Here is a 26,066-nt window from a genome sequence, read left to right as displayed (position 1 = left end):
GCCTTTTATATAGCGGGGGGGAGGGGCGTGGGTGAGGAGGCGGGGCGTGGGTGAGGAGGCGGGGCGTGATTGGCACGTGAGCCCCGCCCCCTCGCGTCACAGTTACCGGGCAGAGGGATACCAAACGATCGTAGAATCGATCCAATTGCAACGATTCGCGATAACGAATTCCACCAATGGATCGCTGTAGATGTTTACCATTGTTTTGCACATAAAGATTTATGGCGCTGTATTCAATGTACTTTGGAATCAGCAGCCATAGGGTTAATCCATTGCTGGACGAAGCCACCCCCATCCCCCGCCGCTATCTCTCACGATCCTGCGAGCGACGTCATAATCCACCCAGCACACGAGCGAACTCTACCGGCTCCATCTCTGCGATGGACGCCTTCTCGGTCGCATTGCCTTGCTTTAGCTGCCACTCCGTTACCAGTCTCGACCATCGTTCCTTATAGCCGCCACGTGCCCTGCCCGAGCCCACCGCTCGCGTCTGCAAACCTGCGTGCGTTCTCTCATCCATGCGTTCCTCTTTCCATCTCAGCGTAATGGGAAGCTATGCCACTCTCCGTGATTCTTTGCGTACTTTTCAGATTGTGCTTCATGTGCATAGTCAATGCCCATGTCTCTTCATCTAACGTGTCACAAGTAGGTCATACGCACGGAGTTAAATATCCCTCACGTGGCTATGTTTCGTTACAGTTTTCCAAATGACTCCACCCGCAGCTCGCTCGTCCCTGTACTCATTACTTAGATCCCGGTCCGCCTTCAATACTTACCAGAGATTCACAAAAACCAGAGCGATGTTATTGATGTGAATAAACTTTGCATGCGACGCAGCAGAATGGAATCGACTCACAAATCGTTTGAATTGTAATCGTTAGAATCCATTTTTGTTCGTGGCTTGAACGGGCTGCGAACCAGGACGGCCAACACCAATGACGATGATCTGAATCGGTCCTGAGACTCCCCTACTACGACTCGGCCTAAAACGAGCGCCTGGTACGATTTGTAAAAGTCGCCACTGGGGAGACAAAGGCGGCCGGGCGTGGTGCTGGCCACCCACCCCCTCGTGTGCCCTTCCGGCCTTCTTAGGTGCTGCTACTCGCTAACAGCACTTGCCCCTGCAGTCAGCTGCTAAAATAAAATGTTTCGCTCCGGATGACCGCTGCAAAGTATTATCTGTATTTTGATTTAGCGTGCTGATCTTAAAGGTGCATTGCAAAATGTGATACTCCGACTGATGCTCCTGTTGTTTGTGGAGTGACTCATGAAGCCAACTATGGCTGCAGGGTTTGGTGTTACATGTTATTTATGTAGTTTATTGTAAAAAATTCGGTCACAGTCCCTATGATCACTGTTACATTGCTTTTATGGCTTTATTTTGGTGATTTCGAAACGTTTTTTGGTTTGGCCATGTTTTTGTTTGTTGTAGTACGGAGTTAGACTGATGGCCTTAATCCAAGTTTTCTTGTGGTTGTTGTTTGACTTGAATCCCACTGGGATTTTTTGCACACAGCGTTGGTGTACGGTGCTTTTTCAGGAATATTTTGCTGTTTTCTCTGGGATTTTCTGTTTGCACAGTCACATAGTCACTTTAAGATGTTTTTTTGGTTCATGTTTTTTGTTTGTTGCGGTTGCACCCGATTCAAGAGCCGAATGGCTCACAGGGCTATACCAAAGAAATGAAATTGAACACTGAAACTGAGGCTATACGGGGGCTTACTCTTTGGTTCTATTCGGTAAAGTCACGTAGGTAAAAAATAAAACAAAAATCACGACGTTTCGGCCACAACACAAGCGGCCTTCATCAGGTGAAGGTACCAGCCGCTTGTGTTGTGGCCGAAACGTCGTGATTTTTGTTGTTTTATTTTTTACCTACGTGACTTTACCGAATAGAAACAAAGAGTATGGATCCTTGCAGTCTCGAAAGCTTTAAATCTAGAATATACGGGGGCTCTTGTCTGTCCTCCCCCCCTGCCCCACGTGACCGGAGGCAGCGCGCGCCCACTCAAATCCCCCGCACCCCTCCCCCCTTCTCCACCCTGGGCGCTACCCCCCCTCCCTGCGACCTTAACCACGTGACTAGCGACAGCGCGCGATGAAACACCCCATTGAAGGGGGCCCACGTGATCGGAGACACCGCGCGGCTATTGGCTGAGCGGGAGCCGCGGTGGGGGAGGCGTGTCCCGCGGGGAACCAATGGCAGAAGGCTGACGTCACCTCTCGCCCATAACAACAGCGGCAGCAGCTGTAGGGTAGCGTGGGGTTTGTGGCTCAGCTCTGCAGTCCAGACTCTGGTGGAAATTCCACATTCCGATGGTGGGGGGCGAGTACGTCCAAAGGACAACCCAACTGCTGTATTCATCTTTTAGATTGTAAACGCATTCATTTAGAACAATAAGGCAGGTGTGAAGATCTTGATTTGAAGCTTTCGTGACGTAGTAGGTTTTGTTTTACTTTATACCGACGTGACTTTACCGAAAGAACCAACGAGTATAGGTGTGAAGATGTTCAAACACCAAATAGATGAAGCTATAGCATGGCATGAGCCACACAGTTGTGGCACAACGTGCCAATAAACATGCTCTGACATAATACTGTAGACGCATTGTCTTTGAAACTGGCCTATACCACAGGCAGGCTTCTTGATGGCCTTGTCTCACCAGTGTTAGACCAGAGAACGCCAAAAGGCGAACTTCTTTTTACACGCTTTAACTCACTGTTGTTGTATCCTCAAATCTTGTAACTCAATTTTAACCCACTTCCCAATGTGGTTGTGGTATCGACTGGAAACTTGGTATACTTATGTTATACTGATGACTACCATATTCTAACAAAAAAATATTTTTAAACATTTTTATGTTATGTTTCGGCTTTAGTCTAATTGTCCACGCTCAACTCACGTTGGCTGTAATTGGCCACGGTCCCTTACGTTATGGAAAGCTTCGGGGCCACTTCCTAGAGTCGTGGAGTTCTTCCATTACTAGCACATTTCATAAAAGCGTGTTATTAAAACAATTTTTGTAAAATATTACTTATTGTATTTAGTTTGTTGGCCTTCCCCCGCACTCCCCGATGAGCACGATTGGCTACGTACGGTGCGAAAGAAGTTTAACATACAGTAGTTTAATAAACATACAACCCCAACCAGAATTTGGTTTCGCGAGTCGCACGTTCGACCGCATGACCACGTGGCCAGGGAGGTGAAGTATGGCGTGGCAGGATCGTGAGGGTTGCCACGGATATGGGAGGCCTTCAGCAGAGGCTTGATCAAGGCAGACGATTGAATAACATTCTGTAATACTGTACTGCGTTGAGAATGCTGTGTAATCACAAGACATTCACCAATTACTGCCCTTAAAATACATAGAAGGCGACGTGTAGGGCAATAGTCCTGAGGGGTTCCACCTTTTCCACTGTAGACCAAACCCGGGCATTGAAATTGGCCAAATATCAAGAGAGTCTAGAGACTCGCTCGAGAATTCCCTTGACAACGGGCAGGTATGGCTTGTCACATGATTGTCCTTGCCGTGGTAACGTGTTACGCGCTGTCCTGGTGTATTGTGGGAGTACAATAACGAGACATCTACAGCCTCGGGGGCCCATGTTTTTATTGCAGCACGTGTTTGTTTAATCGGCCAAACTCTGGACCGGTATCGATTAATCTGGGGTTTATCAGCAGAGCAAACCCGGTAACAATCCACCCGGCGCCTGCACACGAGCTCATTTCATCGCTCCATCTCCGAGGTGGCGAGGCGCTCTGGGGCGCGTTTCCATTCCTTGGTTGACACCCCCGTCCTGAGTCTCAACCCATCGACCGCCGTCCCTTCTGGCCGTGACGCGTCCCGCGCAAGCGACCTCTCGCTTCTCTTAGCAGTCACTGTGACGGTGTCATTAACCTGCGTATGATCTCTAATCCACGTCCTCTTCTTTCTCTCCGTCATTGTAATTTGAATCATGCAACTATCTCTGTTTTCACACTCAATGAACACTGTGTTTAGGAACAACGGTGTGGTATACAAATCACTTTGACCCAATAAGAAGTTGGTAACCAATAATTAACCGCATTAATTCGGGACTCCACTACTATTATAAAAATGACACCGCAAATGAATCACCAAATCGGAAGCACGCCCACACAGCCGCACGCAACACAGCAGCGCAGGCTGTGCGTCGCGTGAAACACAGCGGCGTCTTCCTGCGTGATGCTCGCCTTGTGCCGCACTGGGGGCACAGTGGCACGGGGGGTGCCCCCAGGATGGACCACACAGCAGCAGCAGCAGCAACACAGCGCACACAGCAGCAACAACACAGCGCACACAGCAGCAGCAGCAACACAGCGCACACAGCAGCAGCAACACAGCGCACACAGCAGCAGCAGCAACACAGCGCACACAGCAGCAGCAGCAACACAGCGCACACAGCAGCAGCAACACAGCGCACACAGCAGCAGCAACAACACAGCGCACACAGCAGCAACACAGCGCACACAGCAGCAACACAGCGCACACAGCAGCAGCAACACAGCAGCAGCAACAACACAGCGCACACAGCAGCAGCAACAACACAGCGCACACAGCAGCAGCAGCATCGCCCCCCTGCTGTGAAACCATCGCAGGCTGTGGCTCGCGTGAAACACGTCGCCTCCCTGCACTGTGAGCGCCGCGCGCTATGAGAACGATAACGCCCGGAGTCAATGCAACCAGATATAAAACATCGTCAACGCGCCACGGTTGCGAGATGTTAACTGCATCGCCTCGTACAAAGGTCGTGGGTTCGATCCCGACCCTGACGCCTGCCGTGTATTTGGAATTTACATGTTCTCACCGTGCTCCTCCGGTTTTCCCCTCCGCATTTAGAAACACGCGTCTCTCGAGTATTCGGGGCTGCTATAAATTCCCACATGATAAGCCACTTCGTTCCGCCATCATTTGTGGCCAGGTCGTTTATGAAAAAGAGCGATATCGCTCAGTGGGCCTTAACTGGTAAAGACATAGTATTATAGTGTTACGATTAATTACAACCAGGGATTAATTTCAGCCAGGTCTGTCCGGGTCAGTGACCCGGAAAAACCACGTTCCGCATCCGGCACATTGCGTCCAGTATACCTCTCAGCACGGGTGTGTGGATACATCGCCACGTAGCTATTCAAGTCCAGCAGCGACTCTGGACAAATATTCAGTGAAAACTTAAGCCCTGGTTACCACCACGGGCGGTCACAGTTGCTCTGCTTGCAGTTTGCAAGACCCCATCGCTGAGTAAACGTTTGCACAAGCAGATCAACAGTGCGTGGCAGATACCCGAGGCTCGAGTGCACCGGGGTGCCGCTCCATCCACCTGTATGGCGCTCCTCGTGGACGGACCGCTCTCGTCCACCGGAATGTGGAATTGACATATTCGCATGTGAGCAGGGAGTGGTTGTCGACTTGAGACTCGCGGCCAGGTGCGTGGCCAAAGTTACCCAACACGTTCAGAATACTCAAAAGCAAACGCGCGTGTGGCTCAGCAGCTCCAGACCCACGAGTGCATAGAAGCCACGTGACAGCCGCCCGGGTTACGCGCCACGTGGGCGCGCGGTGGTCTCGCCAGTCCCGCGACACATTCACCACCACCACCACACCGGCCCGAGATTCACACGTGCCGTGGAAATCCGCGGAAGCTACAACATCTACGAGAGCCGCCCTCAAAGTAACAGACGGCATTGCGCGTTGAGGAAAGGTAAAACAAGCGCAGCCCTGCAACTGCCTGCGCACATCACGGCTGACCTTCACTTGTGGAAGCTCTAGATAGCCCCTCTCGACTACAGAATATTTGGCCTACTCTTCCACGTTAGTCAACATCTCAGAAATGGCGAGTAAGGAGTACCCACATTTTACCCCAACAACGGTCTATGAGAGCAATGTTTGAAGGTAATAATATTTAAAGAACCAAGCCAAAATGCAATCTTGCTCTCGCTTCGCGTAGGCGGTGTTTGTAAGGGGCGTGATTTTAGGGTTTAGGGGCCATCCATAAATGACGTCACGCGATTTTGGACGATTTTTGACCCCCCCCCTCGTCACACGGCGCCACAAAAAGTCAGACCCCCCTCAAATATTACGTCACAAAGCTCTGCCCCCCCCAAATCGCTTTAAACTATTGTCATTGTAGTGCGTATTTAATGTGCCGCTGCACTCTGATGTTGTAGGAGAAAACATAAAAAGTATATTTAATTAAGTAGAACGTGTTTATATGTATTTAAAGTTGCGCATTTTGATGTGACGTCACATTTATCACCCCCCCTCGTCACAAATGTCTGACCCCCCCACCCTAGGTGCGTGACGTCATTTATGGACGGCCCCTTACGGCCATGATAGGGCCTGACTGTCAGATGCAGTAGTTGCGTCAGTCGGGCTGCAGCTGGGCAAGAGATTCTGCGGATTTCTACTCGTGTTGTTTTAACCCCAGGGGTCGTCTCAGGCGGACTCCGCACCTCCCACCGTGGAAGTGCAGACAGCAACCGCTTCGACACGTGGCCATAGCCACAACAACCACAAGCCCAGCCAGCAACCTCAACCACCAACAACCATCACTACGACCACCACCACCATAAAAAAACACCGTAAAGACAATGACCACCACCAGCAACACTACCACAATAACCTCAACAGAGATCCCCCGTGTAGCCTTTAACAGACTCTTAAAGGGGAAAATGCTGTTAACGAGTATCGATGAAGGCCGGGACTACACACAGGGGAGTGGGTGGCCGACACCACGGCCGGCCGGTTTTGTCTCCCGAGTGGCGATTTTATACACTGCACCAGGCACTCATTGAAGTCGATCTGGCGAAGGCTCAGGACCGGTTCTAATATTCGCCACTATTGGTCGTGAGTTGGTTTCGAACTCGGGTGGCCGGGTTCGTAGCGCAGCGCGCTAACCACTGTGCCACCCCTCCCCACGACCACAAAGAACACGAGCAGCAGCACCCCCTCCTCATTCATACCCAAGGCCACCTCGCCAGGCACAGCTGTGCTTTAGTCTGAGAACACTTCCCGGCCAGACACCTCCCCTGCTCAAAGCTGAATCGAGTCACTTATTACGTCTACAGGAGAGTCTCAAGAATCTCCTTCAGGAGGGTCCTGCAATTCGTATTATAACTCTGGCTCACCCAGGCAACCTCACTGAGACGACTCTCAGGAGGGTTCTACAAGTTTTTTGTTATCGACAGCGATGTTGCTACCTCTGTGATCCCAATTAAGTAATTTGCAGGTAATTTTCAGCATTTGGATGTTTACGGTCAATGCCAATTGCATTTCGTGTGTTTAGCTATGCGAAGAAAACGAAGAACCAGGAGGAAAACCCATGCAGAACGGGTGGAGAACATCAACCTCTCTACAGAATGGTGGCGTCCGGGTCGGAAATTGAACCTAGGAATTTATTGCTGAGGAACGAGTGTTACAACTGTGCTGCCACCCTGAATTTGTATATCCGAATGTTTTGCAATTTGCATGTGAATTAAATACTTGAGTGCCTGGAGAACACGCAGGGAATGAGATGGGGGGGGGGTTAAGCGACTCAACTTGCTGTACTGCCATCTACAGGTCACCTCCATCATACAGCCAGCGTGTGCGAGTTTCACATCTCGTTCACCAAAACTTGCCTCCTAATGCATCCTTCGCGTTGTTGTGGAAAATATCCAAAACAAACCAAAGTCGTTTCGTTGATTATATTCTCAACGACGCGAATGGTTATTGTTGTGTATTGTAGAGTTGTGCGTCAAACTAGGGCTCATATCTCACAGAGAGGGAGTCCTTGCCCATAAACATTTGGCAGTTCACCAGTATTGGTGCAAGAATGCCTGACTGCTGATGAGGCCCTGAATGTGAAAACCCGTCCGAAGGTTTGCTAGTGCTGAACCAAAGGTTCATGCAAGTCCGACTCTGTTGATGAGATACTGAATGTCGAAATCGGTTAAATTTTGCTTATGTTGAACCAATGCGGCCGACGTTCTGTACTGCCTAGAGGGTCGTGCCGCTGATGGGATCTGTAAAAAAAAGTTGTATGTGGAGGGTCAGCATGTGAAGGAGTACAGTATTAGGATGAATTGCCTCCCACGCACTGGCTCACACACGTGCGTGCCACCTAGCGCCGCGAAAAGGAAACGCGGCTTTAAGGACGGCACTCCAGGCCTGCGAGCAGCATCCCCAACCCCACCAGACACTCCCTCTGTTACCGACCCGAACTCGCCCTGTCACTGAACCGAGCACTAACCCAAGGGGCAACACTCTATCCTATACAGATGGAATTGGTGGGGTCGATATTTGCTGTACCGAATTCTCTTGGCGAGCAAGGGTATGGCTCCCCCTCAACGCCCACGTGAAGGGAGTTTCACATCTGTGCGATCCACAAACCCTCGCTGCCTCCACAGTACTTTATTGGAGGGGTGAGCCACTTCTGCACGGCTCAGTGTCAAGTTAAACGCTTGTACACTTGACAATTTAATTTGTTTCGCTATGTTTGGTGAAGGGTCTTACGACACATTTTGACAGATGATTACAGGGACAACCGAAAAATAAAGAACTTGATCACTGCTCGATATAGAATGCAGCATCAAAGTCACTGCACATTAATTACTAAAACTCGATGTAAGGAATATACACACATTATGAGACCTCCTTTGCCAGTAGCAAGATATAGTAATAGGTTTTTACCATTTTATCTGGTACCAAAACTGACACCTTTATACAAGGGATCATGTTTGCAATAACCACAACACAAGCAGTCAAAATGCAAACAAAAAGTTTACAACTCTGATGATATGCACTGTCCTTGAAATTGATTGGTCCACACCCGAGACGGCTTTTCTTAGAGCTGAGTCTCCACTGGTGACCATCTGGTCCATCTAGTCGAACACCAGTGGAGACTAGGCTCTAAGAAAAGCCGTCTCGGGTGTGGACCAATCAATTTCAAGGACAATGCATATCATTATCAGAGTTGTCTCTTTTTGTTTGCATTTTGACGGCTTGTGTTGTGGTTATTGCAAACATGATCCCTTGTATAAAGGTGTCAGTTTTGGTGCCAGATAAAATGGTAAAAACCTATTACAATATATACACACACTTTTAATTCCACACCAACAATTCAATGAAACCACAATTTATCAAGTTTCACAATGTTCACAGGACTGGTTCAGATATGTCTTATCGCTGACACGAGTTGTGGCTAGGGATTAGAAACTTAGGTAAAAGGGTTAACAGTAGTACACTGTGCTAACCACTGCACCGCCACTGCACTCGCAAGTACGTAATTCACAAAACGCTGACCACGGGATGAGTGGTCGTGTCGGATCGTCACGGGGGAGGGGCAACCTTGCCATGAGCACGAACAGCCAATCACAGCGCTCACATGCCCACCACACAAAATCATATATCCCAACACACCTTGTACAACGCAACTCGTTACACGCAACAATAACTTGAATTTGTAAATAACCCATATAACAAACGTCTGAATGCAGAATAACACGCGAAGAATGACACACCTGCACAGTACAGGCTTCTTGAATGCGGTTCCATCGATACAGTAAACTTTCGAGCTGGGCTACGACTTTTGGGAGGGGATGTGAGGAATATTCTGTTTTGGCCAGCTTGCCCTGTTGCCATTTGCAAAGAGGAACATTTTATTCTCAAGTCGCATTGTTTACTTGTAATCACAGTTTCCCCTTTTCGCCACAGCTGCTCACATTCATCTCCCTTCAAAGTCTTAGCAATAATTTTACCGATTTATTTACACGACAGTATTTACGCTTTCAGTTTTGTTTCCAAGTAATCGTGTAATTAATGATTTGGCCACATTTGTGTCGTTAAAACCCTTCACCACCCGACAGAGCGAATTATCGTTTCAGCTGACCAGTAAGGTGAATAACAATTCTCACAATCACATTTCAAAATTAGATTACAAATCACATTTTTTTCTGACTAAATTTGATTGTGAGAATTATTCTTACCAGTGATCTGAAACAACAATTGGCACATTAAACACTTATAGCAAAACAAAGTTAATTAACCATGTTGGGCATAAAACCAAACATGCTGATGTTGAAATCAGGATTGGAATGAATGGGCTTATGGAATAGAATCACTGGAATATAACCATAGAGGTCACAGTTCAAGTGTCCATGTCGCAGTTAGTCCTACCAACACTGGTCACCAAGAAAAAACTACCAATGACCTACAATGAGGGAAAAAAGTATCTGATCCCCTGCTGATTTTGTACGTTTGCCCACTGACAAAGAAATGATCAGTCTATAATTTAAATGGTAGGTTTATTTGAACAGTGAGAGATAGAATAACAAAAAAATCCAGAAAAACGCATGTCAAAAATGTTATAAATTGATTTGCATTTTAATGAGGGAAATAAGTATTTGACACCTCTGCAAAACATGACTTAGTACTTGGTGGCAAAACCCTTGTTGGCAATCACAGAGGTCAGACGTCTCTTGTAGTTGGCCACCAGGTTTGCACACATCTCAGGAGGGATTTTGTCCCACTCCTCTTTGCAGATCTTCTCCAAGTCATTTAGGTTTCGAGGCTGACGTTTGGCAACTCGAACCTTAAGCTCCCTCCACAGATTTTCTATGGGATTAAAGTCTGGAGACTGGCTAGGCCACTCCAAGACCTTAATGTGCTTCTTCTTGAGCCACTCCTTTGTTGCCTTGGCCGTGTTTTGGGTCATTGTCATGCTGGAATACCCATCCACGACCCATTTTCAATGCCCTGGCTGAGGGAAGGTTCTCACCCAAGATTTGACGGTACATGGCCCCGTCCATCGTCCCTCTGATGCGGTGAAGTTGTCCTGTCCCCTTAGCAGACAAACACCCCCAAAGCATGTTTACATCTCCATATTTGACGGTGGGGATGGTGTTCTTGGGGTCATAGGCAGAATTCCTACTCCTCCAAACACGGCGAGTTGAGTTGATGCCAAAGAGCTCCATTTTGGTCTCATCGGACCACTTTCTCACCAAGCTGCTTGGCAATGGTCTTGTAGCCCATTCCAGCCTTGTGTAGGTCTACAATCTTGTCCCTGACATCCTTGGAGAGCTCTTTGGTCTTGGCCATGGTGGAGAGTTTGGAATCTGATTGATTGCTTCTGTGGACAGGTGTCTTTTATACAGGTAACAAGCATAGACGAGGAGCACTCCCTTTAAGAGTGTGCTCCTAATCTCAGCTCGTTACCTGTATAAAAGACACCTGGGAGTCAGAAATCTTTCTGATTGAGAGGGGGTCAAATACTTATTTCCCTCATTAAAATGCAAATCAATTTATACAATTTTTGACATGCATTTTTCTGGATTTTTTTATTGTTATTCTGTCTCTCACTGTTCAAATAAACCTACCATTAAAATTATAGACTCATCATTTCTTTGTCAGTCGGCAAACGTACAAAATCAGCAGGGGATCAAATACTTTTTTCCCTCACTGTAAGACTGATCCCTCTTAGGGCCAGCACTGACAGTTGTAGCTACCAACGTCGAGGTCCTCTCCTCTGTCAAACACATCCTCGCCAAAATTTTTACACGTTCACTGGAATAGTACCAGCAGACATCTGGAGAACTATGGCGAGTCAAACGGCGAGGCGGCAAATTGAAGACAGCGGACACCCTCTACACAACCGCGCCGCTGCAGTCAAATGCCTGGAGTCACGCTGGAGCTTCCTCACAACAGCACGGGCACTGGACGACATTACCGCGAGGAGACGTCGCGGGATCAACTCGGACCAGTTGGTGCCGAGATCAGCGTGAAAATCGAGGCGAGGGGACAACTCCTCACGGGGCAATCGTGGGGCGGACCGCGTGGAAAAACTCTAAACTGATTTAGCACACAAGTAATTAGCTCAAGGTTCAACCTGGCCACGTTGTGGTGCTCTACAAAACCAGAGAGCTGCTGCAACTGCTGTAGCGAGATGCGGGCCGTGCGACACCTCGTACTCTGCCCACTGCTGGAGAAAGGCTGCTGCACTGTGCGAGATCTTGCAGCGGGTGACCTGTGAGCAATGAAATGTGCTCGCCATTGGAAATAATGTTGACACTAGTGGTCCGACAGGAGTGGCTGCTGATTTACTGGTTTACCAATGTCCCAATTCAGCCAAGAGCACCAATTGATTTATTGACATCTCTGTAACACATATATTACTGCACTGAATGCATCACAGAGAGACTATAAAAGTGAATCTGTACTTGGCAGGGGAGGGGTGTACAAATCTGTTTGGGGAATGCATTTCCAGCATAGCTCTCAGTGGGTATGGTCGTTGTTAAATAGGAAACAATTATCAGAAAAATGTTTATGCATTTGATACATGCATAACATTATGCATGGGGAATTATTTATTTACAATTTGTGCAGATTACACGTTTGTGTTACATTCAGTATACTGAAACGAATGAGACTGTACAAACATGGTGGAACAAATGAGCAACGGTAACAAGGCAGTAATAACCGAAATAAATCACTTGATCCTGGAATGGAATCGCGGCTCCCAATCATGACTAATCGTGGGTGAGTGTACATATGAGTTCACTTATCTACCCAGGAAAAGCCTCACTGAGTCTCAACACACTTATTCAGAAGGGTCATGCCAAGTTTTTGCAGGAGAGGGTTATGTTGGTGCTGTGTGATCTCAATTGAGTAAGGTGTAGGTATTTATTTTATACTGGGATGGTTGGCCAACACCAGTTAAATTGTACAGTTTTTAGCAATGGGAGGAAACTGGAGAACCCAGAGAAAACCCATGCAGAACAGGGGGTGAGAGAACGTACAAACTCCACGCAGAAAGGTGTGCGAGTCGGGAATCGAATCCAGGCCATTCTTGCTGCGAGGCACGAGCGGTTACCACCGCGTCACCCTGCCACCTATGTGCGGGCGAATCATTACACAAATAGTTAGCGTGCATCAGCGCGCCAACCGCCACCGCTGCTGTTGTATTCGTCTTTCCAGGCGAGCATGGTGCTGCGATACGGGCCGAGTCGCGCCCTCTCACCACTGTGGCGGTCGCCACTCGCTGGGATGTCCTGTCAGAGCGAAGAGGACAGAGAAGATGGACACACAGGGATCAGAACACGGCTCAAACGCTCACCGCCTCGCCGGCAATCTCCCGGCACAGCTGTGTCATGTTACGTCTGACAGACCGGCATCGCCAAGATCCTGGGTTTACATTCGAGTATCATCTGGGTAGAAACCCGATGGCAACCGTTCAAAGAAGGCAACAGAACTGGATAGGAAATATCGTAAGAGGTTAGGGCTTGCTGGGGGATACTTTCGAGCGGTGGTTCCAAAATACTTTCGGACTCACGGTCCACTGTCGATCCTCAAATAAAAAGATTAACTTACAACCTTATCATTTGGTGCTCTGTCTCAACAGCAGGTCCTTGGCTGCCATATTCTCCATCCTATTCTCAATCCTATTCTGCTCTCCATCTTCTTCATTTCCACAAATGACCCCTTTCTTCCTCCCCATTCTTGGCCTTTCTCTCATTATTTTTCCTTCCGTTCCTCTTTCTGTAATGTCTTTCATCAAACTACATCGTCACAGAATGTGTCCAAAACAGTTCTTCTTTCACCTTCTGATGACTTCTTCATTCTCCTGTTGTTGATGCCATCCAAGATTTCCACCAAGCAGTATATTAAAAAATATATATAAATTAGACGAAAAAAAGTGTACCTGGGACAGTTCCGCAGAAAATTTCCCATGGCCTTGCAGACCACCTGTGGTCTGTGGTTTACAGGTTGGAAACCACTGCACTAGACGGTAGGACTGGAAAAGGTTGAGATATTTGTAGAGGAATGCACCCCTCGACATCTTGAAAATGGTGATTTTTTTTACCCCTCACAATTGCTAAGCACATGTCCAATGTCCCAAAACGTCAAACAGCCAACAGCAAACAACACATCAAACTTTAAATATAGTAGTTAACACGTTTCCTGAATCGAGCAAGGTTACAAGAACTTGGGAAAATTGATTATTCCAAAATCTAGCACGAGGGAAGAAGCAGAAAGAAAAGTGTTTTGGCCTGCAGTGTGGTTAAGTGTGTAGTTGTTGAATGCAGTGTGGATGAGAGGAAACAAGGAAACAGTGTCTGGGAGACAGTCTAACACAGCCAAATAAGTTAAATGTTCACGGGTACAAGAGTTTAATGCACTGATTATTGTTTCAGCTCCCACCAGTAAGTTGAAGAATAATTTCTCAGAACCAAAGTTAGCAATGAGATACATGACATTTCCTTTGCAACTACGCAAACCAACTTAGGGATGGAATCCAGGAAGTCAGAATAACCGCGTCTCCTGACATCGCTTCTTAATTGCGACACGGCTTCTTAACCGCTACATGGATATTGACACTTTCCACAATGGCCAGAGTGGGGTAGGAGACTTACACTGCCCCACTTGTCGCAGTCTTCGCTCTTCTCCTCCAAAAGACAGCGCTTCCTGCCCGTCATCATGCCGTGCCGCTCCGGGGGTGGCGGTAGCGCCACCCTGTGGCTCTGCTGCGGCGGAGAGAAGCACCATCGTTCGTAGCCAGGACCAGGTTCAGCACCGGTAACGAAACCAGCTCTGGCGCTGCTGCCGTTGCCGCCGCCGCCGTCATCGCCACCGTCGTGCTCCTCGGTTTCCCACGGAGCGTGCGATGTGCAGCTCACCATGTCGTGAGATTTTGGCAGGAATGGGGCGCCAATGCTGGCATGATCGGTGGCCCTAGCAAATCTGTTTCCTCCAGAAGTACGAGAAGGACCAGACATACTATCGAGGCCAGACATCTTGGCAGAGCCAGACATGCCTCGAGGACCAGACACACCGTCTGATCCATAGGACAGTCGTGCTACACCGGAAATGTCGGCACCGGCAGATGTCTGCGATCCACTGAAAGAGCTGAGAGAGACTCTCTCCCCCAAGTATGTACCACCACCAGAATCATCATCACCACCACCATACAGGTCAGTTTCACTGCCGAACCCATCCACCCTGCCCCCACCGGCTCTCCTGTACACACCGTCACTTTTACCGTATGTGTCGGCTACATAACCTTTGCCGCTGACTCCACCGTAATCATCAGTTTGGCTGTACTCGTACACATTATCACCGCGGTACGACTTGGCTACAGAGTACCTGCTGGCCCTGCTACCAAACTCATCGGCGTTGCTGCTACTGGCTGGTTCGGATCCACTGTAATTTCGGCCTCTGTCGTATCCACCGTACGCACCGATACCGGCTCCACTACGGTCACTGCTGTATGCAGTGTCATCACAGTATGCTTCTCCACCACCATGCATGTCACTACCGGGCATGTCATTGCCACCACCATACATTCTGGCACCACTACCAGACACCCTGGTCATACCAACCATGTCACCCCTACCGGACATTCCATCCCTACCAGACATCCCAGCCCTACCGGACATCCCAGTCTGACCAAATATGTCAGTACCACGAGGTGACATACCAGACCTACCAGACACACTGGAACCACCGTACATGCCGGAACGGTCACTAACACCAGTACCACCAGGCATCCTGACCATACCAGATGTGTCACCACCACCAGACATTCTGGCGCTGGCATACATGCTGAACCTATCATGAACGTCGGTCCCACCAGACTTGCCGGTTCTATCGGATATACTGCCATCACTGTGCATTTCGCCACGACCAGATGATCCAGCCCTATCAGGGATGTTCCCGGTACCACCATACATCCTGGCGCTACCAGGCATGTCATCACTACCACCATACATGATAGGTCTATCAGAACCGTCAGGCCCACCAGACATGATGGCCCTACCAGATAATCCAGAACCATCGGACATCCCAGCCCCACGGGTCACCCCAGCCCCACCTAACATTCTGGTCCCACCAGACATTCTGGCCCCACCAAACATCCCGGACCCACTGGTAATCCTGGCCCCACTGGTCATCCCAGCCCCACCGGTCATCCTGGCCCCACCTGACATCCCAGCCCCACCGGTCATCCCGGACCCACCTGACATCCCAGCCCCACCGGTCATCCCGGACCCACCTGACATTCTGGCCCCACCAGACACCCCAGCCCCAGTGGTCATCCCAGCCCCACCTGACATCCTGGCCCCACTGGTCATCCTGGGCCCACTGGACATCCCAGCCCCACTGGTCATCCTGGGCCCACCAGCTATCTTGTCCGTATCAGCTGTTACGGCTCCACCGGATATGTTGGCCCCACTGGACATTCCGGCCACACCGCTCACACCGACATCAACTTTGGCAGAGGTCGCGGTGCTATCCTCTTCCGTATCGCTTTCCAGCTCCATCTCCACCACGGCGGTGTTGACCGCGGGTTCACTGGTGCCGTCAGCATTTTCTGCCTTCTCTTTGCTGTTGTTGTTTTTCTGTTCGCTGCTTTTGCTTTTTAAAAAATACATCAGAAGGAGGAGGTGAACAAAAGTTAGGATTGGAGTCCAGGTAAAGAGATCCATAAAATAATCAAACAATTTGGTTATTTCAACACATAGCGGGTTTTCACAGCCAATGCTATGATTCATAATCGATGTTTGGTTTAGGCCACGTAACGACCGAAACCAATTTTTGCTGCACAACCCTCCACCACCCAATAAAGCCTAACATATTAAATCGGCACGTGTGTACAAGCCTTTAATGTGACAAGTATTATTACGTCAGTTCACACCGGTAAGGTGAAGAACAATTTTCTCAACCAAATTTAGAAATTAAACAGGGGTGACAGAGCAGTTACACTTGTGCCTGACAACTAAATTTAGCCTGCGTGTGATTTCCGACACTGGTGCCATTCTGTGTCGAGTTTGTTTGCTCTCCCCCTGTTCTGTATGGGTTTCCTCTGGGTTCTCCTGTTTCCTCCCAAAGCTCTACAAACCCTCACAATGTAACTGATATTGGGCAAATCATAATCTTTATTTATCCTCGAGGAATCCGATGAGCTATGAAGCTCTTTTTTCACAGATGTGCAGTAGGGGCTAGTCAGAAAGTCACAAAACATCCTCGTGCTAAAATATTATCTGAAAATGACTCAACTGGGATTACACAAAGCAAAATCGCCCCACTACTGTGATCACTTGGCATGACCCTTCCTCAAAAAGTCTTAAGACCCTATGAGACTTTCCTGGGTATACAAGTGTAATAATAAAACTAATAATAAAAATATACTAAATGTAATTGTTAGAATTGTTCTTAATATACAAACAAGAATGAAATATAATTGCTTGAGGGACTGCAGAACTTGGGAAATTGTTGATAGCGCCGGCCGATTACCTGCCTGCTTCCCTCCAGATTGTCTGTGGTTCCTTTGCGATTCTGAGATACAGTTTGAATGATGACGCTACATTAAACTAAACATCATTATTATCATCATCATCATCATAAGTGTTACTGCTTCTATCGTGAGCAGCAGGAGGTTGTGTATGGGTCTACTGAGCTATGAAAGTCCATTGCAAAGAGAAACTATGGGAAAACTCGCCATTTCTTCACTCACCTCTTTTCGTACCAGTTCTCCGGCTTCCACAATGGATATCTAAAAAAAAAATTACAAACATAGCAATAATCGAACTTAGGCACTGTTGTTAAAGAAATAACTCAAAACGGTACAGCAATTCCTTTTTTGCACATATACTTCAATATAAGCACAATGCCATCATAAAACGCTGGCCACATTCGTCATTTACACTGCCTTATAATGGAAAGATAAGGAGTTGATATTGTGGGCAATTATCCTTCTTCACAAACACCAATTTGTCTTAGCTATAACAGTTCCGTGCTTTTACTTTTTGATTAATCCTCCCCTCCCTGCATCCATGCGGCTTTTAACCGGCCAGGGTAGCTCAGCAGTAAAGCTCGCAATTGGAAGGTTGAGTGTTCAAATCTTGCTTAAGGGGTTGCCCTCTTGCCCATCATCACTCCTCTCTGGGGTCGATAAAATTAATACCACTTTGTGGGGGGGAAGTCAAACAGTGGTTATGTTATGGAAAGACTTAGCTCCACCATAGGAATAAAGAATTTCCAACAATGGCTATGCAGGACTGTAAACGGGAAATGGGTACCGATGCCTCAATTTTCAATAGAGAAGAAAACCACTTTTGACTTTGACCGTGTGTCTTATGGCCTGCTTCAAGGTGAAGTTTTGGGAAAAAAACCCTTCACGCAAATAAAATAATGTGCTGCTAATTAAAGCAAATGGATGCACTCAAAAGGTGGAAGCAGGCCTCAAGTGTTGTGGGGTGGTTGTATTAGTGCACATTGTGAGCGAGGGTGTGGCTGTCATTCAACAAATCACACGGCTTCACACTGCACACAGTTATTGTGCCGCAGGTCATAATCCTCACAAACACAACGACTAGACTGTAGTCTAAAGACGAGTTGGCGATTATCAATGAAAAATAAATGAGCCCTTTGCCAATCCATTGCTGGTTGAAAGTCTCCAACACACCATGTCGATCATGTTTTTTTGTTTTAACATACTTCACCACATTGGTGAGTTAAATTTGGTGATCCACTGCTGGATGGTGAACCCACTGTTGGATGAGACAAACAAGTTTGTGCACTCACTTTTCCTTGATGAACTCGCAAGAGGCCTGGTGAATGCGTCCAGTAATGTGCTTTGTCCAGTCCTGCGCAGGCACATGGCGAGGGGGGCGGTCGTTAGCCAAGGTCACCTATAAAGGGCCCCAAAAGCCAACAGGGAAAAATATTCCATGCCAAGTAACTGCGATAAGTTCAACTGTATCCAATGCCTCTTTTCCACTGGAACATCCAAGCTGTGTTGGGGCCATGCCGCATCACGAGTCGGTGTGACGCAGGTCCTTTTCCACTGCACAAACCGAACCGTGCTCCCACACGCAATTCTCGACGTCAAGAAGCACGTAGATGATGCGGTAATGCTGTGTCCTCGCCATGTACCGATGTCGCACGCAACATACACTTCACTAGCCTCACTCGTAACATCGCTTTGATGCGAGTCAGATTCAGATGCGTTGTTTGGTCAGCTTAGCATGGCTTGGTTCTGGCTCGGCCCAGTGAATAGCCAGTGGAAAACCACCTCATCAAGTTTACTAGTCACGAAAGCTACCAAATGTTGAAACTGCTTCAGAGAAAACACCTACCTTTGATGACAACTTGATAATCTTTCCATTTTTGAAATGTTTAAAATAAACAGGTTAAAAAAGTATTTCATACATATATAGGTTTTTGAATGTCAAGACAAAGTACGGAGAAAAAGCAAAACTTTATGAAAGACAAGAGTTTTTAAATAAGTGGGCGTAAAATAAGTCCAAGTGCTCACACAAACAATAACAAAGTGATTGTGGAGGAGCATGTGTACGTAAAGCAGGTGTCAGGTGAGAGGCTCACACACTAAGTGGAGACTTAAGAATCTCCCCTAAACACACGGGGATTTAATCGCGTAGAGGTGCTAAGCAGCAAGCCAGAGAGCCATTGTACAGAATCACAAAGGAAAAAAACGTTTTAAAATCCCGACACTTACCTGCGGAGTTGAATATTACATCCTCGGGGATTTTTTCGCGGCAAATAAACACAGATTAGGATTTCTGGCGCGCGTTTTGCGAGGGCTGTCGGCTGAGCAGGTGCGTGCGTATGGCGTCTGTTCATGTTGTGTATGAAAGTGTAAGCGGGTGGGCGGGTGTGCACGTGCACACTTGCCACCGCAGGCGCACTTTGTAACAGCACGCGGCCTCTTGTATACATGGACACGGGTGTGTATCCCTGTGCGTTTTACACATGTGTACATTGAATTGTACAAAAATAAATTTTACACCTACCTGATGCACTTACCTCTTGGAGCACTCACACATACTCCATGTGTTCAGAAGGTTATTCTTAAGGAAATGTTTAAAGTGTTTCAATGGGTTTATGATTCATAATTATTTTTAGCGTTTGGCCACAAAATGATCTGACCAAATTTGTGTCATTAAGACTCTCCACCACCCGACAGAACCAAAAAAATGCGTTATGTGTGCACGTGTTTAATCCGAAAATTATTGTTGAAAAACGGTTCTCAAAATCAAATTTAGTCATGAGCTAAATATAGACTAATTTGGTTGTGAGAACTGTTCAACCTACCAGTGAGTTGAAACAATAAGTGGCATATTAATCACTTGCACATGTGACAATATAACTTGTTTGGCTGTTCAGGTGGTGCAGGGTCTAAACAAAAGAAAGTTTGTCTAATAATAATGTGGACATTTAACCCATAAAATAATCATAAGATTGGCTACAAAAACCTACACGTGAAGTAAATGGGCTAATTTAATCTCTTGGTTAAATAAATGATACTGACTGACTTACTTTTGCCCTGCTCAACATTCATCCTCTACAGGGCAATCCTAAATGTTTAACCAGGAGGTGGCCAGATGACTCTGGAGCCTGATACTGTTGGGAGCCTGATACTGTTGGGAGCCTGGCTTCATAACAGGGTTTCGTTCACCCATTATTATAACGGGTTTTCAAGTGCAGTGACTTAATGGTGTTATCCAATGCACGCAGAAAATTTTTTGTGTTATCTTTGGCAGTTAGCCAGCATTTGTTCAAGCAACCCTGACTGAATGCCAATACCAGTCCAGAGTTATACTTGTGTTGAACTGATGGTGCTGAAATTATGCACTGCCACAAGGCCGTATGACTGATGGGATGAATAAAAAAAAGTTTTTTGTGGCGGAACAGATAAATGAAGGGGCATATTGTGCGCTTCGTTAGTTTAAGTTTGTATTGTCACTTAAATCGACAAATTCCTGCTTAAATTACCAAATGCAGGTGGTCTCCGGCTTACAACGGTCGAATTTACTAAGATCCACATTTACAACGTTTATATGCCATCATTTATCGCTTTACGACACAGAAACTTGATTTACGAATCATCTTCCGACATGACTCCGAACACAATTGAAGAGTCAGTCTAGTTTCCGATATGACTTGGTGTGGAGCTTTTGTTATTCTCAAGTATTTTTGTGGATTTTTACCTATTAAACCCTGTTAAAATGGGCTGAAGAAAAATACATTGCAAAGTTATGTTTCTAATGTTTTCGACTGTCGTTGGGAAAAAATATGGTCCCGATTTACGACGATCCAATTTATGACGGGGTTTCCAGAAATGCATTGTCGTAAAAGTGGGGACCGCCTGTATCTTGGTTCTATTGGAACGTGACGTACGTTCTTTGCAGGGCATAGAAGAGGCACACCAGCTCGCACGGTTGAAGTGGCAACTGAAATTACTTCAGAAGCAGCTCCGACGTCATCTCCTGGAGCCATTTTCTGACATAAGGCAAGTGGATTGCTCTACTGAAAGCGCTTAAAATACAAACTTCATCATCTAATGATCATATGATGCCGAGCACAACGCAAGACGGATATAACTTGGGAGACAAAAAAAAATCCCCCAGCTTAACCCAAACAAATTGCAACGGGGGGAGGCAGCAAAGTTTGGCAAAACACGCTGCGTCGCAGCTCAAGGGATTAGCTCGACATGCAAAACACTTACCCGGATCCCGCTCAGGGGTTTGTTGCAAATGCAGCAGGTGTGCGGGAACTTTGGCGGTCGGCGCCCAAAGTAGTCGTTCTTTTGCTGAGGGGAGGGGCAGCCAGAGTACGTGTCCTTTCCTCCATGCGTGTAGTCCCACACCTTCGGCCGTTTTTCCTCCACAATCGCCGTCGCTGTCGTCGCTGACTTCCTGGGGGAGGTGGCGGTGGTGGTGGCGGTGATAGCGGAGACGGCGGCCGCCGCCTCGCTGCTTCCCATCACGGTGCACGCGACGTTCATCAGCTTGCGATTGCTGATGTCTCTGAGGATCTCGAGCGAGCGGCCAGGCGTCAGCTCCTCCTCGCCGAACGTGTCCAGGTCCTGGAGGTCGTCCAGCGTGAGGCCCAGGCTGGTGAGCAGCGCCGCCAGTCGTTGCTTACGGTTGGGCGCGCTGGATGGGCGCCGGTGCGGGCCCGAGTATCCGCCAAAGTTAACGAGCAGGTCGGTGGCCGTCTCGCGGTCGTCCTGCTCCTGCCTGTCTGCTTCGGAGAAACCTGGCCGGACTGGGGAATGCTGGTCACAGGCCTCCATGGGTGGGCGTCTGCCGAGCACTCGCTCGTACAAGCGTGGCGGTTCGGGCACGTCGGGGTAGCCATCGTGTTTGTAGGGGTCGTCGTAGTGGGGGTCGTCCCTTGGCGCAATTCTCCACCTCTCCGAGAATGCTTCATTCCGCGTGCTAGCCTTATCCGGGCCTGGAAACCTGTCCAGCGGCTCCCTAACATAGGGGGCCTCCATCTCATAGGCTTCCTCCTCTTCTTCCTCCCTGTAGCCTTCCTCGCTCTGGTAAAGCTCGTCGGTATGGTACTGACCTTCGTGGATGCCATAGTTTTCGTGCTCGTGGTGGTGGGACTGGCGCGCGTACGGGTCCGGTGCTCCGTATGGCTCTCCCTGCTCGTAACGCCGGTGCATCGCGTGTGGCTCTTCCTCCACGCGTGCCATCTTCCACGGTGGGGACCCAGAGCGCCGGAACCCACCTGGGCAGGGCCGCTGAGAGGGGTGGCCCCACGATGATGGTCCGCCCGGCGCCATATGTGACGGCGGGCGGCGCACATTGCCAAAAGTGGCTAGCTTTGGTGGCCGGTGCATGGTGGTGGTACGGTTGGTCACAGCGATTCGCAGAATCGGGAAGAAAGCGAGTCCTAGAGTCTTAGCGCTGGGCCAGGCAACGTGTTTAGATTAATGGTTTGGCTTAGGCGGGACCTGTGCTGCCGTTTCCACTCGTGCCTTGGGCAGTGGCTCCTGTGTGCCACTGCGGGGCGCGGTGCTAAGAGGCTGCAAATCAGAACAGAGCGAGCAATGGTATGAACGGAATACGGTAACAGAGAAACGGTCAGGCTTACCTTCCATTTGTCCATCGAAAACCATTCATCAAAATGAAAACAGCACTGGTCATCCACAAACAGGATATTTTTTATTCTTTCTTCGAAAAAACCCCAGCAATGTTCAATTTGCTGTAAATACTCACAGTGATAGGCAATATTTGAGAGACAAATTGGTGGAAATTTTGTCAGTTCATCTTCATAAAAGTCCAGCTGATTAAATAAAATGACTGACTGATTTCCAAAAGACACAGCATGGAGCACAATACACGAATCAACGTCTACGACTAAGAATAAAAATAGTTTATGTTTATAAAAAATCATAGCCTATAGTTTTATATTGATATAGATTCTACAACATTACATAATTGTAAATTCTATAATCACACTTTATATTGTGCATTCACACCAATGTATAGTCTATTGTTGTGCCGCTATATATTTATAAAATTCATAATGCTATGGATTCTATAAATTTACATCACTATAGATTCTACATTTGCACCATGTAGATACTATAGTTCATTAATTATAGAATCTACAGAACCCATATAGCTATAGATTCTACAGATCCACGGCACTTTAGATTCTACATCTATGTATGTTAAACTTATAGAGGGAACACATAATAATTAAATTAATACTAATCTATTATACAAGTACAATAACCCCCCTTCTCCGCCTACGATTTCTGCACCTGATGGGTTCAGTGACGACGTCCTCTTGCTCTAAGACCAGAAGCAGGTGGATGGCTTCATTATTCTGGCAAATACCCCGATTATGTTGGATGTAATTACCAGCGAAACGTTTTATTCAAATTGTAAATGTTGTGGATTTATTCTCAAACACCTGCAGGCTGAAGCAGTAACTAATTGTCGGGTGGTGGAGGGTTTCGACACATTTATACTTACGCGATCTGACCAAAAAAACTTTATCATGAAACATGCTGGTCTGCCTACGATCCATCCTGGGTTTAACCAGACTGGATTGTGAGGAGTTCACAAAGATCTGGACAGTCTCATCAGTGAACTCTTCCGGCAAACGAGGCTAAGTTGACTGGGTCATGTCGCCCGCATGCCCAGGCACCGCACGCCCGAGCAGCTTCTTTATGTTCGGCAGGTTAGAGGGGACTAAACAGGCGCGGCACGAGCTAGAGAAGAGATTGATGTGGTGCAGAAAGATGTGGAGCTGAGTGGACTTGCCGACGGCTGGTACCAGCAGTTTCAAGATCGGCCTCTATGGAGGAGGATCGTGAAGGACGCTACTGGACTGTTGGGAGGCAGTCGCCCTCCAGCAACAAATGAGGGCAGAAGAGCGACACTCGTAACAAAGAGCGGTGAGCTGGGTGGCTAAAACGCAGAATGGGCACAGCAGGAAGCACAGTTGGTGCATCTGCCGGTCATCTCAGGGAGTCAACGTGACCTGCCAGTGGGCCTTCGACAATCCACGTGGCCTCAGTGCACCTAGCATGGCACAAGCGCCGTGGCGATGTGACCTCCACTTAGTGAACGGCGGTTGTTGTTGTTGGTAGTGTAGTGATTAGAGCACTGCGTTATGAAACCCAGCGACTCGAGTTCAATTCCCGCTCACCAACAGTGGCGAATATTTGAACCGGTCCTGGGTCTCCCCTAGGTCGACTCTGCATGAGTACCTGGTACGGTGTGGGCATCAGCACTGGGGATACAAAGGTGTCCGCGCGTGTGTTGGCAATCCATCCCTGTCGGTCGTCCAGCCTTCATAGGTGCTCGCTAACAGCACCAAGATGCGTTGTTGTTGTTATTTGGTCTCTCAGGTTTTATATTTGAGTTTTAGTTTAAACTAAACTAATATTTGAGTTTAAGACGCAAGGCCTCACCTAGGCCCCGGCCTCCCGCCCCGATGCTACCGCAATTCCTCACCTCGTCCACCTCCTCCTCGCTCTTGTCTTCCACCTCCTCGCTCTTCTGTCGTCTTCCACCTCCACCTCCTCCTCGTCCACCTCGTCTCCTCGTCTCTCTCTCTCTACAGAGATGACGACAGGGCCGAACGGAATGGTGCCGGTCACCCCCCGCCCTGTAGCAGCAGGACACGGGACGCTCTGCCACGGCCCGCGATTGCCTGAGGCGAGCCGCGCGCGGCAGCAACGGCGCCGCTGATTGGCTGCCGGGTGGCGGGAACGCGACCGTGATGGGGGGCGTAAATACAAACTCAAAATAATGATAACATTTTACAACCACGACTTAAGTGTCGCTGTGGAGAACAGGTTAGTGGTTAAATTTTGATTTAAAGCTTTCGTGACTGCAGTAATTCATATTCTTAGTTTTTTCGGTAAAGTCACGTTGAAGAGAAACAACAAAATAACAAAATATATATAAAACAATAAAAATTCTCACGACGTTTCGACCATAACTCAAACGGTCATCATCAGGTGTGTCGGTTTGCATAAATTTATTTTGAAAACGGCATATTTATTTATTTATATAAAAATAACGTTTGCGTCACGCGCAACGATTGGCTGTTTGCCAGGACTAGTCCATCTATTTTTTGAAAAGAGGAGGGGGGAGACGAAATTTGTTTTTATGTATGCTGTCTGAAAGCCACTGTAAGCATGAACAATCAATCAAGAACTGAAATGATTTATCAAATCTTTCCAATGATTGCTAAGATAGAATCCATCTTCTCGGTTGAAATTGTCTCTGTGTTTGTATATGTGGATAGCCTCATGAACGAATCTCTCATGGAAGCCAGATGGCTTACAAAGAACCTCCGTCTTGGAAAAGTCAATGGCATGTGAGCCTACTGAATTAGAACAATGATCTGCTACGGCCGAGGTGTTGGTCCTACCGTGTTTAAGGTCTGCTTTATGTTCACGAATGCGGTCCGAGATATGGCGTTTGGTTTCTCCAATGTAACTACTACCACAGAGGCAACTTAGTTTGTAGACACCAGGGTATTGTATGTCCGGAATCACATCTTTTACAGACGGAACCAGATCACGGATTTTATGTAATGTGTTGAAACGGACCTGGATCTTGTGTTTATTCAAGATTTTGGAGATCTTTTTTGTGATCCCAGCAATGTAGGGTAAAGTGATGGTTTTGAAAGGCTCCTCAAGAGGGTTCTTCTTCATGGTTTGAGTAATAGCTTTGCGGATTGTATAGTCGGAGTAACCATTAGCCCTAAGAGCTTGGTGTACGTGCTTGAGTTCACTGC

The 26,066-nt window shown here is 47.7% G+C and overlaps 1 protein-coding gene across 1 annotated transcript; it reads right to left on the bottom strand.

Moving 5' to 3' along the window:
• Positions 1 to 3,594: 3,594 nt before the first annotated feature.
• LOC116941427 (uncharacterized) lies at positions 3,595 to 25,325 on the bottom strand. The gene is made up of 6 exons (XM_032952524.2): positions 24,773 to 25,325; positions 21,517 to 22,827; positions 18,573 to 18,634; positions 17,503 to 17,541; positions 14,405 to 16,403; positions 3,595 to 13,042 (listed from the first exon to the last, which is right to left on the bottom strand). The coding sequence occupies exons 2-6, from the start codon at positions 22,639 to 22,641 to the stop codon at positions 12,914 to 12,916; spliced, it is 3,354 nt and encodes a 1,117-aa protein (XP_032808415.1). The 5' UTR covers positions 22,642 to 22,827; positions 24,773 to 25,325; the 3' UTR covers positions 3,595 to 12,913.
• Between the last annotated feature and the right edge of the window lie 741 nt (positions 25,326 to 26,066).

This window comes from Petromyzon marinus, chromosome 11 (genome assembly GCF_048934315.1).
Source record: "Petromyzon marinus isolate PM22_M1 ecotype Great Lakes invasive population chromosome 11, UKy_Petmar_22M1.pri1.0, whole genome shotgun sequence".
NCBI classification, from domain to species: domain Eukaryota; kingdom Metazoa; phylum Chordata; class Hyperoartia; order Petromyzontiformes; family Petromyzontidae; genus Petromyzon; species Petromyzon marinus.
This window is presented reverse-complemented; position numbering and strand designations above follow the sequence as displayed.